General features: G+C 41.6%; 1 protein-coding gene across 1 annotated transcript; it reads left to right on the forward strand.

Annotated features, from left to right (window-relative positions):
* Window positions 1-21787, forward strand: cers6 (ceramide synthase 6). The gene is made up of 11 exons (XM_035773357.2): window positions 1-322; window positions 2194-2299; window positions 3189-3319; window positions 8587-8644; window positions 11357-11407; window positions 11547-11639; window positions 15509-15637; window positions 16060-16166; window positions 19881-20037; window positions 20482-20505; window positions 20739-21787. Exons 1-11 carry the CDS (start codon window positions 153-155, stop codon window positions 20904-20906), a joined length of 1194 nt encoding a protein of 397 aa, XP_035629250.1. The 5' UTR covers window positions 1-152; the 3' UTR covers window positions 20907-21787.
* Window positions 21788-25717: the final 3930 nt, after the last annotated feature.

Here is a 25717-nt window from a genome sequence, read left to right on the forward strand (position 1 = left end):
GAAATAGACGGGCGGCGCGTACACTGATCCCATCACACTAAAAACCTGGGAAGATCGAGCGTGAGACTGCTGCAACTACGCAATAGGCCATTGATATCGCATTCATTTCTGGTCCATTGGTAAAGTGGACAACGCGTACACAATACAAGGAAATGGCTGGTATTTTGGCATGGTTTTGGAACGAGAGATTTTGGCTCCCTCACAATGTAACCTGGGCTGATTTAAAAAACACAGATGAGGCAACCTTCCCGCAAGCCGAGGATTTGTATGTGGCTTGTCCTTTAGCCTTCTGCATCTTTATGATTCGAATGGTTTTCGAAAGGTGGGTTCATTCATAAGGGATAACCTTATATTGGTATAACTGGAGATGATGTTGGATTCGTTTAATTGACATGTAGCCTAAAGAAAGCCTGTTTTTAAAAACATTGTCTCGGGTAGGCTAATGAAGCATGTATCGCTCACACTGAATTTATAGACAATGACATGCACATGATGCGATCTATCAAGGTAACATTGTAACGTTAGCTTCTCTATAGGCCTGTCTGTTACATTGTAACAACGCTTCTTCTATATATTAATAATATGTTAGAGCAAAAGAGCTGCATTTGGATATTAATTGTTTTCTCAATAATAAGATGCATGCTGGCCTTGCATCCAAGTTGCAAGTTGCAGCTGTCAATAGGAGGCAAGGACATTATTCGAGTCATGCTCGTATAATGTAGCCTACTATTGACCTTGCAAGGGTCTGTGCTGCCTATGTCTTGATGGTGATCAGTGTTGAGCTTCGTGTTATTGTTGTAAGCCTGCCTATCCCAAGTGTTGACGCTAGACCGGTACACCACTCAGACACATGGGATGCTCTGTACAATATAGACCACAGACATCAGTAGGAAACAGACAGATCCCCCTCAGCAGTGTCTCAACATTGCCTAATACTACACTCTTTATATCGGCTCATCATGATATAGCATGTAGGTGTCTGATTTAGATGTGTGTGCATTCGTCAGGAGGCTACAGTTGAACTATATTTTAGTGTAGGCTACATACATGTCACTGATTGGCTGCTGTCACCGCCACCACCGTGACACCTCACTAGCCAGCCCACCACTCCTTCTGTAATCATTCACAATGGAACTTTTTCTTGGAAATATGTGTGCTGTATACGTCTTCATGGGACAGTTGAGAGGCTTGTTGTTAAATGTAAATGTCTTTGATTACGGATGATATGACCTAATAAAATATGGTCTTACTAATAGGCCAAACAAAATAGTGAAGACTGTGGTTCCTGCTGTGAAGTGTTTCTAGACCGAGATGTTTGCTTTTTAGTGGTACATGCAGCTTGCTTATGCCTACACAAGCCTCACATGTACTATTATCGGACAAGGGTATCTATGATACTATTTGCTACTACTACACGTTGTTTTACTGGATTAGTGTCCATTGAATCTGCCAACAACTGCTGTTGCTCTTATGTTCCCTCTCACTGAAGACAACACTACCTCTGTCAATAGCAGCTAGGATTCTAAATGACATTTATACTGAGTCAGTGTTCACAATTCACTTTTAAGGCAGGCTTTAACAGCTGAGGTTTTTCACGTTGTGAGGCATAACGTTTACCTCATGAATGGTCTGTTTTTGGCTGGTCAGATTTTCTGATTGCTGACAACACACTTCATTTGCAGAGTAAGGACTTTTTTATGAATAGACTACTACACTGCTAATATCTCTCACTCTCTATCTCTTGTTGTCTGTCTCTCTCAGCTGTCTGAACATGGACATTTTATCTTGATCTTGGCGTATACTTTCGTCAGTTTAATCTTCCATAACCCTTTTTCCATTAATGTGACTGTTAGTCAATCATATAGCTCCATGATGCCATCTTTCATTTATACAGTTGTCAAATTTAGCCAAATTCTTATATTGTGAATAGCTGACGATGCACAATGACATAATTATTCAGCAATTCACACATTGTACTTATAGTTGGATAAGATTTTTAAGCATTGAGATTTATTTTTAACAACCTGTTGTCAATATTGTCAATGTGTCTGCCACGATTGTCCCCATTTACCACCAGCAAAAAAAACAACACTTTTCTGAGTAACAACAATTAGTTGATGATGATGATGATGATGATGATACAGTACCCACTGTGAGAATATTCTGTTGTTGTTTTTTTTAAATTATTTGTAGATTTATTGCCAGACCATGTGCCTTGGGTCTCAAGATACAAGCTAATGGACCACAGAAAGCCCAGCCCAATGCCATTTTGGAGAAGGTGTTCACTGCTATCACCAAGGTAAATCAAATAAAAAATAGTTCCTGTGTTTCCATCTCTTGTTTGCATTTTTTAGTGCTGATAACATACTGCATATTAAAATCTGTCTCTTGGCTAAAGGCATAGGATTCAGTTTGAGACTAGAAAGCCAGACATCATGTTTGAAAGTATTTGTACCTCGTTCTATTGATGCACCATGGTTATTATTAGCTCAGAAAGGAATGAAGGTCCTTTAACAAATGCTCAGATTCACATACTGAGAAACTTGGCAGACTACCTCCACAAAAGGTAGACATCCTCAGTCATTGTGCATCCTCAGTGATGGAAACGAAGGTGTGTCTTCTCAGCTTCTTTTCAGGTGATCACAGTTTCACTTAGTGATGGGGGGGGAAACCGATAGTTACATATCGGGATATTATTTTTGACTATGTATCATATCGTTTTGATAATACCTCAATATTATTTTTGCGCTAGTTGGCTGTACTTGCACCAAAACTCCACTATATTTCCTTCATAGCTTGTTCTTCATCTTCTTTTTAAATATGGAGCCAATTTGTTTTCAGCACTTTTATTTCCATGCCTGATCGAGACTTGTTTTGTCATGACTCTCTCTTGTCCCTCTGCAGCAGACATATGGTGAGCAATATGTTTGGAACATCGAATCGCAATAAAATCACAGTATCGAATCGCAATACATATCGTATCGGCACCTAAGTATTGTGATAATGTCGTATTGTGAGGTCCCTGGCAATTCCCCAGCCCTAGTTTCACTACCCCATAGTGCATCATGCTGATGAAATGTTGAGACATTGATTGCCTTTTGATTTCAGCGAATATCAAGACTGTTTTAAATTCAGACAACAATGACAGCCTTGTTAACAGTCAGGTGTCTGGATCATGTGTTTCCTAGCACCCAGATGAGAAGAGGTTGGAGGGCCTGTCCAAACAGCTGGACTGGGATGTGCGGACCATCCAGCGCTGGTTCCGACAGCGCAGGAACCAGGAGAAGCCCAGCACGTTGGCTCGCTTTTGTGAGAGCATGTAAGAGGTCTCGACAGCTTCAGAATGCCACGTATTATCACTAATATAAACCCATACAGTCTGTGACAAAGTATTTGCCATTTTCTCTACTTCTGCATATTTTTGATACCGAATGTAATCAGATCTTCAACCAAAAAGGATTGCAGTGTTTGGTTTTCGCCAGGCATAATGGGACCTATGTTGTCCAAATACAGGAAGCGTTTGGTTGGGTTGCAGTCATTGCAGCTAAAGGTGGCACAACCAGTTATTGAGTGTACGGGGGCAATTCGTTTTTCACACAGGGGAATTGTTTTTTGGGGGTTGAAGATCGGATAACATTCCGTATCTAAAATAGAGCAAATCAGAAAGGGGGCCAATACTTTTTTACGGCACTGTATGTGCACATTTGTTCAGTGGAAACAGATTTAAGGGGTTGGATACCTAGAGTTTCCTGTCTGGAGGGATATCTACTAGATGAACAAGCCTGTCAGATTGGGCTCATGCCTGACACCAGTGTAGCCAGGCTGGCAGTGGGAGAAGCAGCGAGGCACAGAGTGGGTCTCTGATGCCCTGGGGCTGCTCACTCAAGGAGCTCACTGTTAAAGGGACTCACTGCTTTGACAATTGGCACAGTCATTATTTGATCTTCAAAGAGAAATATCAAATTCAGTTTGTCAGAGTGAAAACACCATGATTCAGTTACATTGGCGGAATAACAAAAGAAAGACGTCTCACGAAAGCATAGCCTCTATGTAACTAGAGCAAATCTGTTTTCTCAATATTTCCTGCTAAAATTAAATCAAGGAAGCCCCTACATTTGAAATATATGCAGTGTTGTGTCTGTCGGCAGAGTGGAGTGGACAGACTCAGAATGGATTGGACGCCTGATTGGTTTCTCTGTTGTCTCAGTAGCTTGCAATTCCCTAAACTGAACCAGCCACATTCATCTCAGCAGCAATCCTACTGTAATTAGTGCCTTGTATACAGCTGTTTGGGTTTGATAGGACACTATGTTCTCAGACATTTCAGGATGGCCAAAGGTGAGGCCACTGTTCCCTTTTTCATTATGCTAACAAAGAGCGATCCATTTAGACTGGAGACAGCAGAGTCCAACGACACGGCACACCGTTATTTATTTTGCAGCTAGTTATATCAGGTCTGTCTGGTCCCCAGTCCCCAGTGGGGCAAGGGCTTTGTTTTAGACCACAGTGCTGGTTGTCTGAACCGATCTGCCTCCATTCCTCCATGGTCCTCAGTGGTTCAATTCTGTCAAGAGGGGAAAAAAACTAAGGTAGTAGATTATAATCCGCTGAGGTATAAAAGACAAAGCTCATATTTGTGTTTTGTGAGCTGGAATGTCAGGAACGTCCTAATACAGACATTTTGAGGGACATAAGTATTTGCATTAATTTGTGACAATATTTATGGTAAAGCAGCGAGGAACAATGTGACAACTCACTCTGCAGCTTTCTGCTCTATGTTGACCACAGAACACAATGTGACAACTCACTCTGCAGCTTTCTGCTCTATGTTGACCACAGAACACAATGTGACAACTCACTCTGCAGCTTTCTGCTCTATGTTGACCACAGAACACAATGTGACAACTCACTCTGCAGCTTTCTGCTCTATGTTGACCACAGAACACAATGTGACAACTCACTCTGCAGCTTTCTGCTCTATGTTGACCACAGAACACAATGTGACCGGGCCGTGATTGATAACGTCTAAGCGTATCGTCATGTTTTAAAACGACAGGACCATGTACCATCTGGTATGCGGTCACCAGCAAAAACGATATTTAGGGAAAGTAGTTGTGAGTCATAGTAATTGTACATAAATGGCACCAGGCCCGGTCCTGTCCGTGGTGCCGCCCTAGGGGAGACAAATTGCCGTGTAGAATATAGTGTCAGACTATTTGAATAGAGATCATGCATGATTTTTCTTTTTTTCTTTTTTCAAGTATCTGTCTCATAACATTTCCATGAGAATCATCTCCAGTTTTGTAGGCTTCAGAAAAACCACATAGGCTATGACTCTTTCTACTATAGGCTACATGATTTATGTTAACTTGAGCATTGTTGGAGCACTGCATCTCTCCAACAGCACCCTGGAGAGGCACACTGGGCATGGACAAGAGACATATTTTGCACCCCTGACTTTGGCAAAGTAGGCACTGCTTATCATGGGGCGCCATCAGCGGTCACCTAAATAGCCCATGTGATATACTGTATATACGTTTGAATTGCATTTGGGTGGTATTATGTGAGGTGCGTCTTGGTCAGTTTAGCTTTCTAATGGTAGGGCCTGCCCTGAATAGCACACTATTTTACAGTGTTTGACTAACCAGTTGCCAAGCAACCATCTTCTTGACCTATCATTAGGTAAATGAGTCCACCTCATTTGTTTTTACAATTACTCAAGCAGCACAGAGAGCAAAATAACTTATTTGAATTCCATGAATGACGGCCTTTCTTCTCATTCAAATGTAAAAATATGTTCTGTTTGTAACCAGAGCACAGGTAAGGTCTCTATGTACTGTGATCACTGACATTTGATGCGTCAGAAAAAGGACTTAACATGGATTTACTGTAGTGTATTAATCATTACATAGGCAAACATGTTGTGTTTTCTGTCTTTGGCTGTCAAAAAGACTTACAAGAAGTAAGGCCAGCTAAAGCTACCCACACTAAAACCACCTGGATGTAAGCAAAACTCCCAGTGTCACAGCATGATCAGCATTTGTAAAATTCCCCCTCTGAGGCCAGTCAGTGACAGAGTATGAGAGCGGAGCTTGCCCAATTTGACTGGAGCGTGGAGTGAAATTCCCGAAGGCTGGCGCGTCGGCCTTCTTGCCCGTTCCAATTTAGCTCCAGTAGTGCTCACTTCACGAACTCAGGGCGTGCCCGGCCCAGCATGCGTCTGTAGCCTCCTTGTGTGCTGCTATAGCCACTTGCTTTAGCTACTGTCATGGAGTTCGCTAAATATTTCCATAAAGAAACTGATAAAACACACAAGTGCAAAATCAAGGTGACTTAAAAAGATGAGGAGCAAGAGGGCATGCGGTGATGTAGTGTCCACAACTAAAGAATCATTGTGGAATCTGAAAAAAACAAATATCCGAAAGCATGATATGTACTCACTACGTGCACATGCCTACAGAAAGGAATGAGATGGGTAGCTAATTAAGTGTGTCATGGTAGCAAAGTATGTATAAACAAAAAATCTGATCTCTTAAAAGTTTCCTTCACTTATGTTATATTATCTATACAATAGGCCATAATTGATTTTGGCCCAATAGGCCTGGCATATTCCAACTTTCAAGGAGCTTTCTGTTTTGATTGGGTTATTTTTGTCGAAAAACCTTTAGGCCTACCTATAGAATAAAATATATACATTACAACTCTGCATCCAAAAAAAGGTGTTTAGGGTATTCTCTGCTGCTGACCTGCTCTCCAGGCACTATCACATGAGCCTGAAGCTACAGACTCTGGCCAAATTTGTGTTTCTAAAAATGTATTCAAAGGCACTGTAGACTCATTTAATTTGTATTTTATTCCAAGTAAGTCACAGCCCATTTGTGCAATTTGTAGACTATAATGATTTAATACAACAAAATGTTGTTTAAATGCTGAGCGCTTAATGTCCCTAACTCTCTACCAGCCTAGTGTGTCACACTCACAAATGCTTCACAATGTATTACTTTGTAGGCTATAGCCTTGAAATAATATAGCCTCAATAAATCATTTTCGTTCCTTCTTAGGAACGAAAAGTGTTTATATGCTGTTTCATATGACATGTAGCCTATTTGAAATGATAAGCTCTTCTTACATTCATCTTTTCATGTTTATTAAAATACTTTTCATTCAAGTCACATGGTTTGGTTCCAATACTTCAAAACCAAATTGTAGATCCAGGTAGTCACAAAAATCGATGGGTGTTGGTTAAATAGTGATTTTTAATGAAAGGGGTGAATTTGGATATGCAGATTTTTTTTTGGCGCAATGAGCGGGATTCCCGGCCCGTCAACTCCGCTCACATACTCTGAGTCAGTGACTATTCGGTTCATACAACATCACTGTCGCATCATGCTAGTCAGAGTTGGAACTTCCTGTCTCTGATACATTATGAGTATTCCTGTGTGCTGCTGTGACTGTGTTGAAACCAGAGTACACCTGCAGCTGACAGGCTGTTTCACCCGTGAGAGGCCATATTAATTGCAAGACTCAGTCTTGAATTATTGATGCAATTTGTCATCGTTATGGACCAGAGCAAAAGAATCAGTCTTAGTCAAGTGTTTCTTTAAATAATTCATTTTTCTGTGAGAAAAATAAAAAGAATCTCATTACGAAACCCGTCTTGTAATCTGACAAGGACGTGTGTTAGTTATTGGCTAGCTCTCAGCTCGTTCTCAGTGCAGTAATTAGTTGATTGTTTTGGGCTGTGCAGCAACAGCGTGGCTTTGATCTCTGAAGTGTCAACTGGAAATGTCTCCGTCTCTGCTCTGCCTGAGAGCTGTAGAAGCCCACGATCACAGGAGACCCTTTCCTATTCCATCAATTTGCAGCAGTCGTGGGTACGTGCTGGCTTATGTAAGACCAGAGGTTGGGACTGGGAGTGCCTGCCTCCCTCTGCCATGCAGCAGTGCAGTGGCGTCCGGGCTCCAGTGGAAGTGACTCACCCTGGAATGCAGACTCGGGGATGTGAGAGCACTGGCGCTCTGGCCACTTCTCTGACAGGCTAGCAGGTCTCAGGACAGGCTAGCGTGTACTGTAACATAGTTCTAGAATATAACCTAGTCTCTGCCAGTGGTTGAATTCACCCTTGGTATTCTTCTGTTGGGTTGAAAACTGAGTAGCTGATCAAGATGACGCACGTGTCCACAGGCCTTTCCTTTCCGAAAGCTATTTTCATTTCCTTCTGTGACTTTTGAAAATGATTTAGAATATGATACGTCTACTGTGTTCACCACTAATTGGTCTAAGAAGTAAAAGCTCTGTATATGAAAACCATCAGTGACTCAGTGCTTACAATGAAAGGAACTGTAGTCCGATGAATAGGGGAAAATAAGAGACTGTTTGTTGAGACGTGCAAGTGCGATTTGAGTGCTGTGTGCTGTCACGGTATTGAACAAAGAGCCTGGACAGACGGTGGCTTTCTTGGCTGTCCTTGGATTGACCTCCCTCACAGGAGCTCAAACATGGCCTCTCGTTGACATTCCACAGAGGATGCATCCAAACCCATAATTGTGTTACTGACTGACGCTCTGTCCTTTGTTTTCTTCACAGGTGGAGATTTACATTTTACCTCTATATATTTACCTACGGGGTGCGTTTCCTTAAAAAGGTGAGTGGGCTACTTCCCAAAATCATTTCATTGATGAATGCCGACATCATCTTTGTTCAGCACTTTCCGTATTGAGGACACGTTCTTCAAAGAGGAGATATAACAGAACCTTGCACTCAAGGATGTGTGGATGAGGTTAGATTTGATGCACCGTGCTGTGCAAGAAGTACCAACTGAAAAAGAATGCACCTCTCAAGTACTCCAACCAGTGATCACTGGAAAATAATTGATAGATTTGCTCTCTGCACAGTATTTATTATGCAGATATTAGTGTCTGTGAGTACATTATCAGTTGAGAAACTAGTCCCTGTCAACTACCACCTTCAGTCTAATGCTGTTGTTACTCTATGTTGATATATAGAGGAAATAATTGGAAATCACATCCTCATTACTCTCTGAGGGTATCACTTGTCTTTTCATGTGTCTGTCTGACTCTGCGCTATTGTGTAATGTACTGAGGCCAGAAGACTATTGAGTGTCTATAGTAATTGAATGCTGCTGATGCTGCCATTAATTTAGAATAATGATTAAGGGTGAATAAGAGACATTGCTGCGATGAGAATGTCTCATTGCAACAGCTTGCATGACGAAGCACTTTGTGGAATGAGTTCATTCCCTTCAGCTGAGCCTAGTGAGTCTCCCGGAGGGTATTAATAGCACAGGTCTACAGGGGAGGAGATGCAAACTCAACTGACTTCCCTATAAGTCACCGTTTCTGTTTGATATAAGTCTCAGTGTGACGCAAAACTCGCCAGAACGGCTGTATTTCTGCCTGCTTGAACGGCAATAGCTCAGATATACAGTACCAGTCAAAAGTTTGGACACATTTACTCATTCAAGGGTTTTCCTTTATCTTTACTATTTTCTACATTGTATAATAATAGTGAAAACATCAAAACTATTAAATAACACATTTGGAATAACCCAAAAAGTATTATATATTTAATATTTGAGATTCTTCAAACTAGCCAGCCTTTGCCTTAATGACAGCTTTGCACACTCTCAACGAGCTTCATGAGGTAGCCAGCTGGAATGCTTTTTCAACATTCTTGAAGGAGTTCCCACATATGCTGAGCACTTGTTGGCTGCTTTTCCTTCACTCTGTGGTCCAACTCATCCAAAACCATCTCAATTACGTTGAGGTTGTGTGATTGTGGAGGCCAGGTCATTTGAAGCAACACTCAATCACTCTCCTTCTTGGTCAAATAGCCCTTACACAGCCTGGAGGTGTGTTTGGTCATTTGTCCTGTTGAAAAACTAATGATAGTCCCACTAAGCACAAACCAGATGGGATGGCGTATCGCTGCAGAATGCTGTGGTAGCCATGCTGGTTAAGTGTGCCTTAAATTCTAAATAAATCACAAGTGTCACCAGCAAAGCACCCCCACACCATCACATCTCCTCCTCCATGCTTCACGGTGGGAACCACACATGCAGTGATCATCAGTTCACATACTCTGCATCTCAAAATGACACTGACCAAAGGACAGATTTCCACAGTCTAATGTCCATTGCTCATGTGTCTTGGCCCAAGCAAGTCTATTCTTCTTATTGGTGTCCTTGAGTAGTGGTTTCTTTGCAGCAATTTGATCATGAAGGCCTCATTCAAGCAGTCTCCTCTGAACAGTTGATGTTGAGATGTCTGTTACTTGAAGCATTTATTTGGGCTGCAATCTGAGGTGCAGTTAAATGCAGATTTCTGAAGCTGGTAACTCTAATGAACGTATCATCTGCAGCAGAGGTAACTCTGGGCCTTCCTTTCCTGTTGCGGTCCTTATGAGAGCCAGTTTCATCATAGTGCTTGATGGTTTTTGCGACTGCACTTGAAGAAACTTTCAAAGTTCTTGACATTTTCCAGATTTACCTGACCCTCATGTCTTAAGGTAATGATGGACTGTCGTTTCTCTTTGCTTATTTGAGCTGTTCTTGCCATAATATGGACTTGGTATTTTACCAAATAGGGCTATCTTGTGTATACCAACCCTACCTTGTCACAACAGAACTGATTGACTCAAATGCCTTTTAACAAGGCACACCTCTTAATTGAAATGCATTCCAGGTAACTACCTCATGATGCTGGTTGAGAGAATGCCAAGAGTGTGCAATGCTGTCATCAAGGCAAAGGGTGGCTACTTTGAAGAATCTCAAATATAAAATATATTTTGATTTGTTTAAAAAAAAAATAGGTTACTACATGATTCCATATGTGTTTTTTAATAGTTTTAATGTCTACATTTTGTTATGGTCAGGAATCATCTCTCGTTGAAGGCAAACGTCTCCTGTGAGAGATAATGATGATAAGCAGCTCATTACCCTGCCTCTGTAGTCTTGGTCTCTCTTGTGGCAAGACATAAGACAGTCTTAACCACATCCCCCAGGTCTCTAGAGCATTCATCATGTGGCCTGGGACCAGAATGAACATTCGCAGTCGTCCCCAGGCTAACACGCCTGCGATTTACTTTGCACTACTAGCGTACAGCAAACGCTTGCTTTGATTCAATTAAGTTTCCCTTTGATGAAAATGCAATCTGACACGGCTGCGGTCCCAAGGTTATTGATGTGCTGGATCTTCATCAAACATTTAGTGTTGAGCCAGAGGCAGCATAGCATTCAGGTGTCGGGATCAATAGCACTTTATGAATGTAAATCCACTTTTAATTTGGGAACAGCATAACGGCACATTAATATTCTGTCCGTGTGTCGTCTCTGTAGACCACATGGCTATGGAACACAAGAGAGTGCTGGTATAACTACCCTTATCAGGTAAATCTCCCATGTTTTCTCTGTTTTTCCATTTGTGCTAAGTGACTTCTTTGCACCTGTAACAGTTATTGTATTTGAAAGGGCTGTTTATGCCTAGGTTTGATATAGCTTTCGTGATCTCTGTGTGTCTTTTTCACAGCCACTGACGGTGGACATCCACTATTACTATATACTGGAGCTGTCGTTCTACCTGTCCCTGCTCTTCTCCCAGTTCACAGATATCAGGAGGAAGGTAAGGATACCAGTTAAGTCAATACATTAATAGGAATGATATATTTGACTGTTTGTTTATCACATTGCTTCCTCCATAGATATGTGTGTATATGATTTAACAGCCATTTCCTTTCAACCAAGGTAATTATGTTAATAATAATAATGCCAAATAAAATTAATAATAGTTATCTTTAACAATAAAGACAATATTAAGTCAAGGAAAAGACTTCACAGCTGGTTTTAGAACATTCAGACACCAAAATGTGTTTATTCTCCATTATAATCCTTTCTATTGTGCACCTCCAGCTTTGATTTACACAGTAGTAATTTCGGAGGGAAGTGCTAATTAATGTTTGTCTGCACTTGCATTCAGGCCTCCCCCGATTTGTCTGTTCCATGACTTAGCTTTATTTAATCTATGTCCCTGGAAGTGGTGCATTTGCCTTGATGTGGTCTAGTCTCTGTTCTGTGAAATCACAGGTCTCTGAGAGGAGGAGATGGATTAGCATTTGCTCCAAACTTTAGTAGAATTTTCTGCCAGCCATTCTAAATTGTTTTCCCCTCATTTGTTTTGGAGTGAGTCCTATTTCAGTATTCAGTTCCTAGAATCTGCCAATTTTCATCACATTTCTCCTTTATTTTTTTTACTTCAGTATAATGTTTGTTGTTTTAGCCACTGATCAAAACTGTCATTAAAAATGTGAAAGATTAAATTAAATGTTTCATATTGAATATGAATGGTTTCATGTTGCTGTTGATATCAGCGTGTGTTTTAGCCCTGGTTTATCTGAGGTGATTTTGTTAGTAGCTCATGGTGGTTATGTCACCTTTGTAGCCTAGCTTCCCTCTCCACTTCATCTTGAACGATGGTTAAACACTAATTGAGGGTCAAATAAACAGCTGGGATGACATCAGGCCCAGTTTGCTCACTCACGCTTAATCGCCAGACTAAAGATCAATAACCCATGGAGCACGCGCGCACAGCCATTATGGAAGAGAGTGCTGCAGAATTGCTGAATATGCAGACAGACATATATCTGTTCACATATTTAAGACACTCACGTACACTGCATATACCAAACATTAGGAACACCTTCCTAGTATCTCCTTTTGCCCTAAGAACAGACTAATTAATCTGGGGCTTGGGCTCTACAAGGTGTCGAAAGTGTTCCACAGTTGTGTCAAGTTGGCTAGATGTCCTTTGGGTGGTTGACCATTCTTGATACACACGGGAAACTGTTGAGCGTGGTAAAACCCAGCAACGTTGCTGTTCTTGACACGAACCGATACGCCTGGCACCTACTACCATACCCCGTTCAAAGGCACTTAAATCTTTTGTCTTGCCATTCACCCTCTGAAAGGCAAACATACACAATCCATTTCTCAATTGTCTCAAGCCTTCATCTACACTGATTTGAAGTGGATTTAACAAATGATATCAATAAGGGATCATAGCTTTTACCTGGATTCACCTGGTCAGTCTATGTCATGGAAATAGTTTTTAATGTTTTGTATAGTCCGAGTATACTCTTTATAACACATCACATACTCAAGCTGTAATACTTATTTTACAGGTCAGGGCTCCTCCATGTTTGAGCTGTCAATATTGTCTCTGCTTACATTTCACTTTTCAATGAGCTGTGCTATGCTATCTTCTTTAACACTTTTGAGAGGTGTCAAGAACAAAGGTTACAATATGGGGGGGGTGTAAATTGAAAACACAGCATGTGTATAAGCTTTACGATTTCAATCATCAATCAACCTTTTCAGTATTTTTCCAATTCAAATCAGCATCAACAGCCATTCGTTTACATGAACACGTGTCATTGTTTATGGAGTTGCCACCTTGGCCCATGGTCTTTTCCAGAGTTCTTGTTGTTCACAGAATGCCAATTTGCATGCCTCCCACCCCAGACATGTGCCTGACTCTTCCTCCTCTCTCTGCCCCACCCCGTCCACTCCACAGCACACCTAACACTCACTCAATCGCAAACTCACAGCTGTCCCATGATGCCATAGTATTTATGCCCTCACCTCTCATCTCTGTGTTGACTGTTGGCATGTTGTCTGTTTTTGTTTCTCCTTCCAGTTTTTTCATGCACAAAACCACGCATTGAGGAGGTCCTCTGCACCCCCCTGCCAATTCCAGTATGTTCCCTGCACTCTATTTTTGCCATGCTTCCATTCTGCATTTCACACCACTGCTCCTCCTCCTCCTCCTCATCCTCCTGCGCTGGGCCAGTTGCTCTGCTGTTGTCCTGCTGTACTGATTCCCTTCAACCTCGTGGTGGACAAGGGAGGCTCTCCCATGTCATCCACATCCTCCCACAGCCTCACTCATCATGACATTGCAACCAGGCTAGCTTGAAATAGATTAGACTGATCTAAACAGGCTGACTAAAGGCAACTTTTTAGTTGTAGTACATATAGACTCCCCTCTATTTTAGTACTTTTTCGTCTAGACGTGATTCTCACACTCAATAAAGTGTCAGTCTGACGTACAGTGCTGTGAACAAGTATTTGCCCCCTTTCTGATTTTCTCTACTTTTGCATATTTTTGATACTGAACGGTATCAGATCTTCAACCAAAACCTAATATTAGATAAGGGGAATCTGAGTGCACAAATAACACAACAGTTACATACTTACTTCGTTTATTTCATGAACAAAGTTATGCAACACCCAATGCCCCCGTGTGAAAAAGTAATTGCCTGGTTTTCGCCAGGAATAATGGGACCCATGTCGCCCAACAAGTTGTACTTTTCACTCATCTGTCCATTGAACATTCCTCCAAGAGTCTTAATGATCATCCAGGTGCTTTTAGGCAAATTTTTAGTCAACATTTTTGTATGAGATGGTTCCCATTATGCCTGGTGAAAACCAAACACTGCATTCCACAGTAAGAAACTCATACCAACGGTCAAGCATTGTGATTGTTTCAGGATGCTTTGCTGCCTCGGGACCTGGACGACTTGCCTTAATAGAAGGAACCATGAATTCTGCTCTGTATCAGAGAATCCTAGAGGAGAATGTCAGGCCATCCGTCTGTGAGCTGAAGCTGAAACGCAGCTGGGTCATGCAGCAAGACAATGATCCAAAACGCACAAGCAAGTCTACATGAAAATGTTTAAAAAGTCAATGTCCAGACCTAATCCCAATTGAGATGATGTGGCAGGACTTAAAACGAGCAGTTCATGCTTGACAAGCCACAAATGTCGCTGAGTTAAAGCAGTTCTGCATTGAAGAGTGGGCCAATATTCCTCCACAGCGATGTGAGAGAGGAAGCGTTTGGTTGGAGTCATGCAGCTAAAGGTGGCACAACCAGTTATTGAGTGTTAGGGGGCAATTACTTTTTCACACAGGGGCATTGGGTGTTGCATAACTTTTAAAATAAATATGTATAAATTGTCTTTGTTATTTGTAAACTCAGATTCCCTTTATCTAATATTAGGTTTTGGTTGAAGATCTGATAACATTCGGTATCAAAAATATGCACAAATTGAAGAAATCTGAAAGGGGGCAAATACTTGTTCATGGCACTGTAGATGAGACATGAAGGTGAGTCCTGCATTCAGAGAAACAACAGAATTGTTGACACAAATCAAAAGCAGATGGGAGAGAAGTTGAATTGCACAGCATATGTTCTGATTAGTGTGCAGCCAGAAAGTGTACAAGGGGCTGAGGAGTCCACTTACCCCTGTGAACACAAGGAATACAGCTGCAATCATACTCTCTGCATGACGCAGAGGATTTCATAAAACCCATATGCTCTACAAGTCCCCTTGCTATGAGTCACATGGTGGAGAGCTGTGAATGCTTTCTCTCTGCCATTGTGTGACATGACTATGACGTGTGTGTGTGTATGTGTGTATGTGTGTGTGTCCACAGGACTTCCTGATCATGTTTCTGCACCACCTGGCGACAATCACCCTCATCACCTTCTCCTACGTCAACAACATGGCTAGAGTGGGCACGCTGGTCATGTGTCTCCACGACGCCGCCGACGTTCTGATGGAGGTGAGTAGAGACACGGGACTCGTTCAGCGAGGCACAACGTTGTGGAACGTTCAGATGGAAATATGTTTTGTAGAACAAACATGTCATTTATTTTCAATACTTTTCTGTCTGCAGCGTTCCAAAACGTTTGGCTACTGAACGTGGCCCTGAAGTGTGTTCTTCACACCCCATGGACATGGGGGAGGCTCCTGTGGTCTTATGTGGTTGTTTTAGAATCGCACAGAAGCTATCAGGGGAAATCGGCCATCTATCGGGGGAAATCGGCCATCTGTAGATTTTAACTATGTACTGCTAAAAAAGTTATTTCGGTGTATAAAAAAATATACGGTGGATGATAAAAAGCTATGTTTATTTGTGTATTGTGCGTTATGACATTTGTAATAATTTTTCATGTGAACATGCATCTGTGACGTCTGTTTCAGGTTGCCAAAATGGCCAACTATGCCAAGTGCCAGAGACTTTGCAACCTCCTGTTTGTCATGTTTGCCATGGTCTTCATCAGCTCCAGGTTGGGTGTCTATCCTGTCTGGTAAGGATGCTTTGTCTCTACCTCGAATGGATGCATCCCAAATGGCTCCCTATTAGCCACTGGTCAAAAGTAGTGCACTATGTTGGGAATAGGGTGTCTTTTGGGACGCAGATTGGCGTCATTATGAAAAAATACAGCTCAATTGAAATGATGGGCTCGAGTGTCTGTGTGCGGTCAGTTAACACATCACTTTTTCTGAGAATGTTTGTTTATATGCATCTTATCTGTCTCCGTGTGCAGGAGGCATGAATGTACTGTAGATCTCAGAATACTGACACTCCAAATGGGCTTTGCAATTTTTCCATGAAGGTTTTCATTTTATACGGGTCTTGGTGAGTTTTGTTGCTTTGTAGTAGTTACTGTGGACACTACAGTGACAATATGGACATACAGTGCCTTCGGGAAAGTATTCAGACCTCTTGACTTTTTCCACATTTTGTTACGTTACAGCCTTGTTCTAAAATTGAATAAATAGTTTTATTTCCTCATCAATCTACACACAATACCTCATAATGACAAAGCAAAAACCGTGTTTTAGAACATTTTCCTAATTCAATTTTTTTTTTTATAAAAAAATATTACATTTACATAAGTATTCAGGCCCTTTACTCAGTACTTTGTTGAAGTAACTTTGGCAGCGATTACAGCATCAAGTCTTGGGTATGACGCTACAAGCTTGGCACACCTGTATTTGGGAAGTTTCACCCATTCTCTGCAGATCCTCTCATGCTCTGTCATGTTGCATGGGGAGCGTCGCTGCACAGCTATTTTCAGGTCTCTCCAGGGATGTTTGATCGGGTTCAAGTCCGGGCTCTAACTGGGCCACTCAAGGACATTCAGAGACTTGTCCCGAAGCCACTCCTGCGTTGTCTTGGCTGTGTGCGTAGGGCCATTGCCCTGTTGGAAGGTGAACCTTCGCCCCAGTCTGAGGTCTGGAGCGCTCTGAGGCAGGTTTTCATCAAGGATCTCTCTGTACTTTTCTCCGTTCATCTTTCCCTCAATGCTGACTCGTCTCCCAGTCCCTGCCACTGAAAAACATCCCCACAGCATGATGCTGCCATAGGGATGGTGCCAGGTTTCCTCCAGACGTGGCTCTTTGCATTCAGACCAATGAGACCGAGTCTTTAGGTGCCTTTTGGCAAACTCCAGGTGGGCTGTCATGTGCCTTTTACTGAGGGGTGGCTTCCGTCTGGCCACTCTACCATAAAGGCATGATTGGTGGTGCTCAAGAGATGGTTGTCCTTCTGGAAGATTCTCCCATCTCCACAGAGGAACTCTGGAGCTCTATCAGAGTAACCTCCATGACCAAGGCCCTTCTCCCCCGATTGCTCAGTTTGGCCAAGCAGCCAGCTCTAGGAAGAGTCATGGTGGTTCCAAACATATTCCATTTAAGAATGATGGAGGCCACTAATGTTCTTGGATACCTTCTTCAATGCTGCAGAAATGTTTTGGTACCCTTCCCCAGATCTGTGCTTCGACACAATCCTATCTCTGAGCTCTATAGACAATTCCTTCGACCTCATGGCTTGGTTTTTGCTCTGACATGCCCTGTCAACTGTGGGACCTTATATAGACAGGTGTGTGCCTTTCCAAATCATGTCCAATCAATTGAATTTACCACAGGTGGACTCCAATCAAGTTGTAGAAACATCTCAAGGATGATCAATGGAAACAGGATGCACCTGAGCTCAATTTTCAAGTCTCATAGCAAAGGGTCTGAATACTTTTGTAAATAAGGTATTTTTAATTTTTAATACATTTGCAAAAAAATCTAAACTTGTCTCCGCTTTGTCAGTATGGGGTATTGTGTGTAGATTGCTGAGATTTCTATTTATTTAATCCACTTTAGAATAAGGCTGTAACGTAACAAAATGTGGAAAAAGTCAACTTTCCGAAAGCACTATCTTCTCCAGTAAAGAGAGAGCGGATACAAAATGAGAGACGGGCCATTATTTTTAGATCAATTATTTGAGATACATTTTAGACTGGAGTCTAAAATGACACATTTTAATTTACGTGTCGAAAACATAATTTTACTAATTTTCACATTGGACTTCCAATTAGATGGATGAATTTGTATTGTACTGGGAGAGCGAGAGAGAAGCAGTAGAAAACCAGTCGAAGTCCTTGAATATGTGCTCACCATCTTACTGAGTGATGTCCTTGTCACACTCGCAACAGTAACGTCGATGTAAGAAGGCAAAAGGGACATGATTTACTATCCTGCTCTGAGACGACACCCCCAAAACATTATCACCCTAAAAATATATTTCCTTTGAGACCACACTCGAGGATAGAGCTGTTGATAACCAGGTCCAAATGACAAATGACTCTCTCTTCTGGAGATATTAAACCATAAACCTCTACTGTGCAGTGCTCTCGCTGTCGAAAGGTTTCTTTTGAATTGTGCAAGTAAATCCTTTAGAAATGTCTTATTCAGTGATTTCCTCTTCTTTTTTCCCCTCCTTGTCATGTGGGTTATACAGTATATCACAGTGCAGGCAGAGTGCACCACAACGGCCAGAAAGCTGTTGCCATGGCTTCAGTATCAGCAGGATTCATACCATGTAGAATTTTTGGTTCAGCAATATCTCTACCTTCACTGAAATAGCTCAATCATATCAAGCAATACTTTGTGTGCTACCTCACTAATTTGGTGTACAGCGCATTCGGGAAGTATTCAGACCCCTTGACTTTTTCCAAATTTTGCTACGTTACAGGCTTATTCTAAAAATGCATTAAATAAATCCTCATCGATCTGCTCACAATACCCCTTAACGACAAATGGAAAACAGGCTCCGGTGCATCCTGTTTCTATTGATCATCCCTGAGATATTTCTACAACTTGGTTGGAGTCCACCTGTGGTACATTCAATTGATTGGACATGATTTGGAAAGGCACACACCTGTCTATATAAGGTCCCACAGTCGACAGTGCATGTCAGAGCAAAAACCAAGCCATCGGTCATTATGGGATGGATTTGTGTGTGGGATGAGGAGAATTTTATTTTAATGTTATTTTCATCCATTTTAGAAGTTATGGGGTCTGAATACTTTCCAAATGCACTGTATGTATTCCATCGGACACGTGAATGAAGGGCTTCACACGTTTAAAGTAGGTCTAGTAGTGTGTACAGTATATTACAGATTGACTTCATAAAGTAAATACACATTCTCTGCTAGAACCCTTTCCACACAGTGTAGCAGTGAGAAGGTTACAGTTCTGTCTGTATGTGCCGGGTGATGATTATCCTTGGCTGTTACGAGTGTGTGTGTCTGTGATGTGGAGGATGGAGAATGGCTAGGGGCTGAAGGCTCTGAGCGTTAGCGTCTTATGTTGTCCCTGAGGGTCTCTCTCAGCCACCTGCCTATTCCTCTACCCTACCTTTTTTTAGAGCACCAATAACACTTGAATTCTCTTCTGTTCACCTAGCATTCTAAGGGCTGTCTCTTTACACAAATGATTTGGTGACAGCTGCCTCAGGTTTCCTGACGTGTACTTCAGTTGACAGGTTTTTGTTGATGTCAAAGAGAGAGACGCATATTAAAATCCAAGTCTATTACCCAATTCCCAATAGAGATGTTGTCTCTTCAGGAATAAATTAATCAACTCATTACTACATCCTGTAGCTATGAGCTACACTGAATACTGAATGTGTCTTTTGTGTGGTTCACTTATCAAATAAATTGCCTAACCCCCCTTTTCTCTGGTAGGATTTTAAACACTACCTTGTTTGAGAGCTGGGAGATCGTGGGGCCATACCCCTCCTGGTGGGTGTTCAACTTGCTGCTGATCCTGCTGCAGTTCCTGCACTCCTTCTGGTCCTACCTCATAGTGAAGATAGCCTGCCGAGCCATCTCTAGAGGAAAGGTGAGAGACAAGTCAGAGGTCCCTCCTCTCTGACCTTCTCCTCCAATGGCTTTTAAGAAAGAGGCGAGAAGAGAGGACGTGAGGAGTCAAGGACATGCAATTAAGTTTCTCCCTCAGGTCACATTGTTAGGGTCCCAAATGGCACTCGAGTCCCTATGTAGTGCACTACTTTTGACCAGTAGGGTGGAATTTGGGAGGCAGACATTGTCATACAGTAATGTTTTGCGAGAGGACCATCTTTACGTAGTTAAAGTAATTCTCATTACACATAGAATTTAGTACTACCGTGTTACTTTTTGTAATTGTAGATGCAAAGCATTGGGAAACTCTTCACCCTCAAGCTGTAATGTACTGTACCACAGGAGCTAATCACTAAACTGTTTTGTTGTCAATAGCCTTCATTGATTTGACTTTTCTATCCCTTATGCTAACCTTTCCACCGAGGTGGGGAAGTGGAATCCTTTACATGTAAGTAGTAGAATAGCAAGCAATGTATTTGTGTATTATTGTCACATGCTCTCTCACTAACAAATCACAAATCACAATTACAGATTGTTCTGACCCACAAGCCATCCCTTTTTGTTTTTGACGTTTTCATCTTATTTGTAAAATGGGGAAACCAATAGCAATGGTTGTACTTCCTCTGTCATGACATAAGATTGTATATGAGCTGTTCTGACAGCCCCTGCAATTCTCCGCAGGTGTCGAAAGACGACCGCAGTGACATTGAATCCAGCTCTGACGAGGACAACGGTCCTCCGCCCGCTCCTGTTCAGAAGCACTACAACAGCACCACCAACGGGACCAATAAAGCCCACGGGACCAACGGGTACCTGTCAGCAGGGGCCCCGTGTCCAGACGAACACTGACTGCCACTATGAGACATTTATAAGCACTGGAGCAAAGCTGCAAACACCATTCATAGATACTACATGTGTGCGACATGAACAACATTGCCTGTCTGGTACTGGAAGTACTTAATAGAAATCTGTGAATGCAGTTCTGTTTTCTGTTTGATTATTTCCATGTTTCCCGTCTCATTTTATTATCTTTCTCTATATTTGCATCAAACTGCACTCAATGAAATATCAAAGCACTCATGTTGGTACAGCCCACTCTCTGTTTAGCCAATGAATGAAAGCATTCCACTATTATGGTGAAAGCATGCTGTTTTAAAAGTAGTCTTGACTGGCATACTGGGGGGTGGTTAATTATGTTAGTGTCTTTGTTCTTTTTTTTTATGGATATGTTGACAATAATTTGAAAACATGTCTCGAACTACTTTGTCAGTGTTAAGGTTAGTTAATTATGGACCAATCCATAATGCTTATCAGTCCACTATTCCATCAACAGGTAGACACATTACAGTATGAGTCTTTTCACTGGCAAAATGCTAAACACCTGGATTTGCTTTCAATGCTGCAATACCAACACATGCCAAAACTGTGACTGAATTTGTTTTGCTCACAAAGGAATAGTAATGTGGTCCCACAACAATGCATTATGGGAAATACAAACATTCTCCTTCCATAAGCTGTAAATGAGATGTCAGTAAAATAATAATGTATGTGTGTGTAAAAATAGGGCCATGCTATATTTTAAATTAAAGCATTTTGTTATAAGTATTCTACAATATTTCTGGTAAGTATTTTTATTAAATGTTCATGGCCCTCTTGGAAGACCGATATAAGGTATTAAGCGATGACTCAATTATAACCCATGACGATATTAAAGATTGCAAGTCAGGAAGTATGTTTGTCGATCTGATTCATTTCAATTAGCAGATAGTTGCTTGTCACAAGGATAAGTATGTACACTAAGTAATATTGGTAGATTACATTGACTATGAATGTAAACATATTTTTAAAAATCTACCTCTTGATACTTTGATAACCACTCAAGGTTAAGCAGATAATGAATTGCGTCTCATAAATTAATCATGACTGAATCCTTGCCATTAATATTAATTCAACAATACTTCAGGTGCCCATGTCATTTCTCTATTTCCTTGTATTGACAAATGTGAATTATCCAAGGACACATGCATAGACTAGGAAGTGTATTATGTAAGTCTAATGCAGTATCATCTTTATGCTGAGCATTGTGGCAATGTATTTACCACCGTCTCTTCTTGATGTGAAGCGATTACATAATACTTTATTGGCAGTATTATAAACGCCTGGGTTTACTCTGCCTGCGAGAAAGGGAACGTTTTGAAGAGGTGAGGGACTGTATTTACACTGAACAAAAATATAAACGCAACATGTAAAGTATTGGTCCCATGTTTCATGAGCTGAAAAATCCAAGAAATGTTCAATACGGACAAAAGAAAAATCGTATTTCTCTCAAATGTTGTGCACACATTTGTTTACACCCAACCAACCTCACAACAGCAGACCACGTCTATGGCGTCGTGCGGTCGAGCGGGTGGCTGATGTGAACATAGTGCCCCGTGGTGGCGGTGGGGTCATGGTACGGGCAGGCATAAACTAAGTACAACGAACACCATTGCATTTTAACGATGGCAATTTGAATGCACAAAAATACGGTGACGAGCTCCCGAGGCCCATTGACATTGAGAGACCCATTTTTTAAAAAGGTATCTGTAAACCAACAGATGCATATCTGTTCTCCCAGTCATGTGAAATCCATAGATTAGGGCCTCATTTATTTATTTCAATTGACTGATTTCCTAGCATGAACTGTAACTCAGGAAAATCAATTAAATAGTAGCATGTTGCGTTTATATTTTTGTTCATTATATGAGGGATACATTTTGAAAATCGGACTTCTTTGAAATGAAAATGGATGGCCCTCCCTTCCCCATATATTTTTACACGCTTGTAAAATAAAATAATAACAATTAAAACATAAAGTGGATAGCGGAGAACATGCCTACAATTTACCCTCACTCTTAAGACAGACCAGAGCCATAGATATGCAGTTTCAAAATTAACAAACAAAATAGGTATGTGTAGCTCCACCACATGACCTTCAAACCAGACTGGCCAACTCCTGTTTCTAAAAGTCAATTCAAAGGCACTATAGCCTAATAACGCATTTTTTGTTTTTGTATTATTTAATTAAAAGTAATAACATTTTTATTTAATTTTATACAGCCTACATGCAAAATGTATAGGCCAGCCTGTAGCATGTCACAAATTATATTTAATAGCCTAGTGGTTAGAGCATTGGACTAGTAACCGAAAGGTTGCAAGTTCAAACCCCCGAGCTGACATGGTACAAATCTGTCGTTCTGCCCCTGAACAGGCAGTTAACCCACTGTTCCTAGGCCATCATTGAAAATAAGAATTTGTTCTTAACTGACTTGCCTAGTAAAATAAATTAATATTTGTATTTTACAATATCCATCTTGTCTCATCGCTGCAACTACCCAACGTGCTCGTGAGGCAAATCGAGTTATGCGTCTTCCAAATCATGACCCAAACCGCACTTATTAACACCCACCCGCATAACCTGGAAGCCAACCGCACCAATGTGTCGGAGGAAACATTGTTCAACTGACAACCGGGGTCAGCCTGCAGGCTGCCTGGCCGCCAAAAAGGAGGCGCGAGAGTGCGAAGAGACAAGTATAGCTAAACCCTTGCCTAACCCGGACGACACTGGGCCCATTCTGCACCGCCCTATGAGACTCCCGATATACAACCAGTTGTGACACAGCCCAGGAACGAACCCGGGTCTGTAGTGAAGCCTCTAGCACATTGATGCAGTGCCTTTGACCGCTGCGCCACTCTGTAGAGGTATGATAAAAAACAAATGTGAATGACTACGCCTTTTCATGCTTTATTATATGGCCATATACATAATCAAAATATTTCACCGTCTTTATTACCTTACCAAATATACTGTATCATGACATTAGTGATAGTCCAAATCTGTACAATTTGTGACATCTAAACAACATTTGAGCCATTTAAACAGCGTGCGTCTGTTACGAGGAGTGGAACAGGGGAACCCAAGAGCAGACTCAGATGAGGTAACTGGGATGAAGTAATCAAGGTATTTATTGGAGCACGGGGAAGATGGAGTGCAGGTCAGGGGAAGCTTGGGCGGGTTGCTGGAGACCAGGTGCGGAGGCTGAGGCTGGAGCAAGAGGAATGGAGAAAGGGTAAGCAGGTACAGGGGGCAATCAAAGGGAGTAGTAGAGTAGGGGATCCAGGACAGAGTAACAGGATGACGAGACGTGGGACTGGAGACAGGGACCAGAGTCAGAGTGGGCAGAACTGTAGCGGAGTGGAAAATAGCGACAGGCAGGGTAACCGGATCTGAATAGTAACAAAAGCTAGACGCGTAGACTGACTGAGCAGAGATTACGATCCGGCAGTGTGGAAGAGGCAGGACTGAGTATTTGTAGAGGTCTTGATTATGGAGCGGGTTGCAGCTGGTGGGGATCTGCTCTGACTCCAGCACACCTGTCTCCACCCAAACAATCACACACACACAGGGGGAGAGGGAGAGAGCACAGGGGAAGTGGCGGCAGGTTAGAGAGACACCGGATGGGCACTAGAGGGCGTGGCAGGAGCAGATGTGACAGTGTCCATACTTTAGACAAGAGAGAACGGCTATGTAAAGGGATGAATTTTGTCGTTCTGAGCATATACAATGTAAAACAAATGTCTGCCTCCGATGTAAAACAAATGTTTGACATCCACACAAAATGACTTAACTTATTTCAGGAAGTGTGTAGGTCGCATTCTTTATCGTAGAGCTATACAAGTTATGTAATTAGATCTGATTGTTCGCGACAAATTCAGCGATTGCTCTGCCATGTCTGTAAGGTGAAGCAGTTGAGCTGAATACCTTTTTTTCTAAGGCCCGCCCCTTTAACATAACTTTGCACTAGTGATATAAATGGATGCAATGATGCAGCTGACCAACAGAGGGAGGCTAATACACATTTATTCGACAGAGGACCTTGACATGGTCCTAGGAAGGATATCTGCCCTCTGACTTATAAAACGGTGGGAAATCAATTAAATAAGTCATGTAAACATTTACATATTTTCTTAAGTAATTCTAGTGCCCAATTTTGGGGAGGAAGTTTTAACCTGTTGAAATATCAAATGTCAATTGATAGTGAGAGAATCACACATTATTTCCCAAGCAAAGAATTTTTTTTGCCTCCTATAAAAGGTTGCAGCGTAGCCTCTGAATATCATAGAGACAAACCAAAGTTATACCATATGCATCAGTGTCACGTCTTTTCCCGGAATTGTACAGCTTATTTCTAGCAATTGCTTACTAAAGCGACGTTATAGATCGCTTTAAATAATCAGTTCCATTAGATGTTTTTATAAATCTTAAGCTAACATGGGGTAGGCCTATGCTTTTAGCCTTTACCTTTAACAAAAGCCACAATACCCTTACACGTCCCCTCAATTCGAGCCCTGGTTTTAACTTAACACGCCAAGCTCTTCACTGACACTGATATAAGGTGTCTAAGGAGTGCATGGTGACTGATGTAATTGGCTGAGAAAATCTATGGATAGTAGACTATAGTTTAGTCTGTCAAACAGGTAGGCCTTCCTCTTATTCCTTGAATAGGGCGGGAATAGGCCCCAAAACAAAGCCCTCTTGTTATTAGTAACCTAAAGTCAAATTACTACTTTCAGCACCCATGCGCTGTCCATATCCGTAGCTGCTACATCATAGTTAAGTA

This window comes from Oncorhynchus keta, chromosome 7 (assembly GCF_023373465.1).
Source record: "Oncorhynchus keta strain PuntledgeMale-10-30-2019 chromosome 7, Oket_V2, whole genome shotgun sequence".
NCBI classification, from domain to species: Eukaryota; Metazoa; Chordata; class Actinopteri; order Salmoniformes; family Salmonidae; genus Oncorhynchus; species Oncorhynchus keta.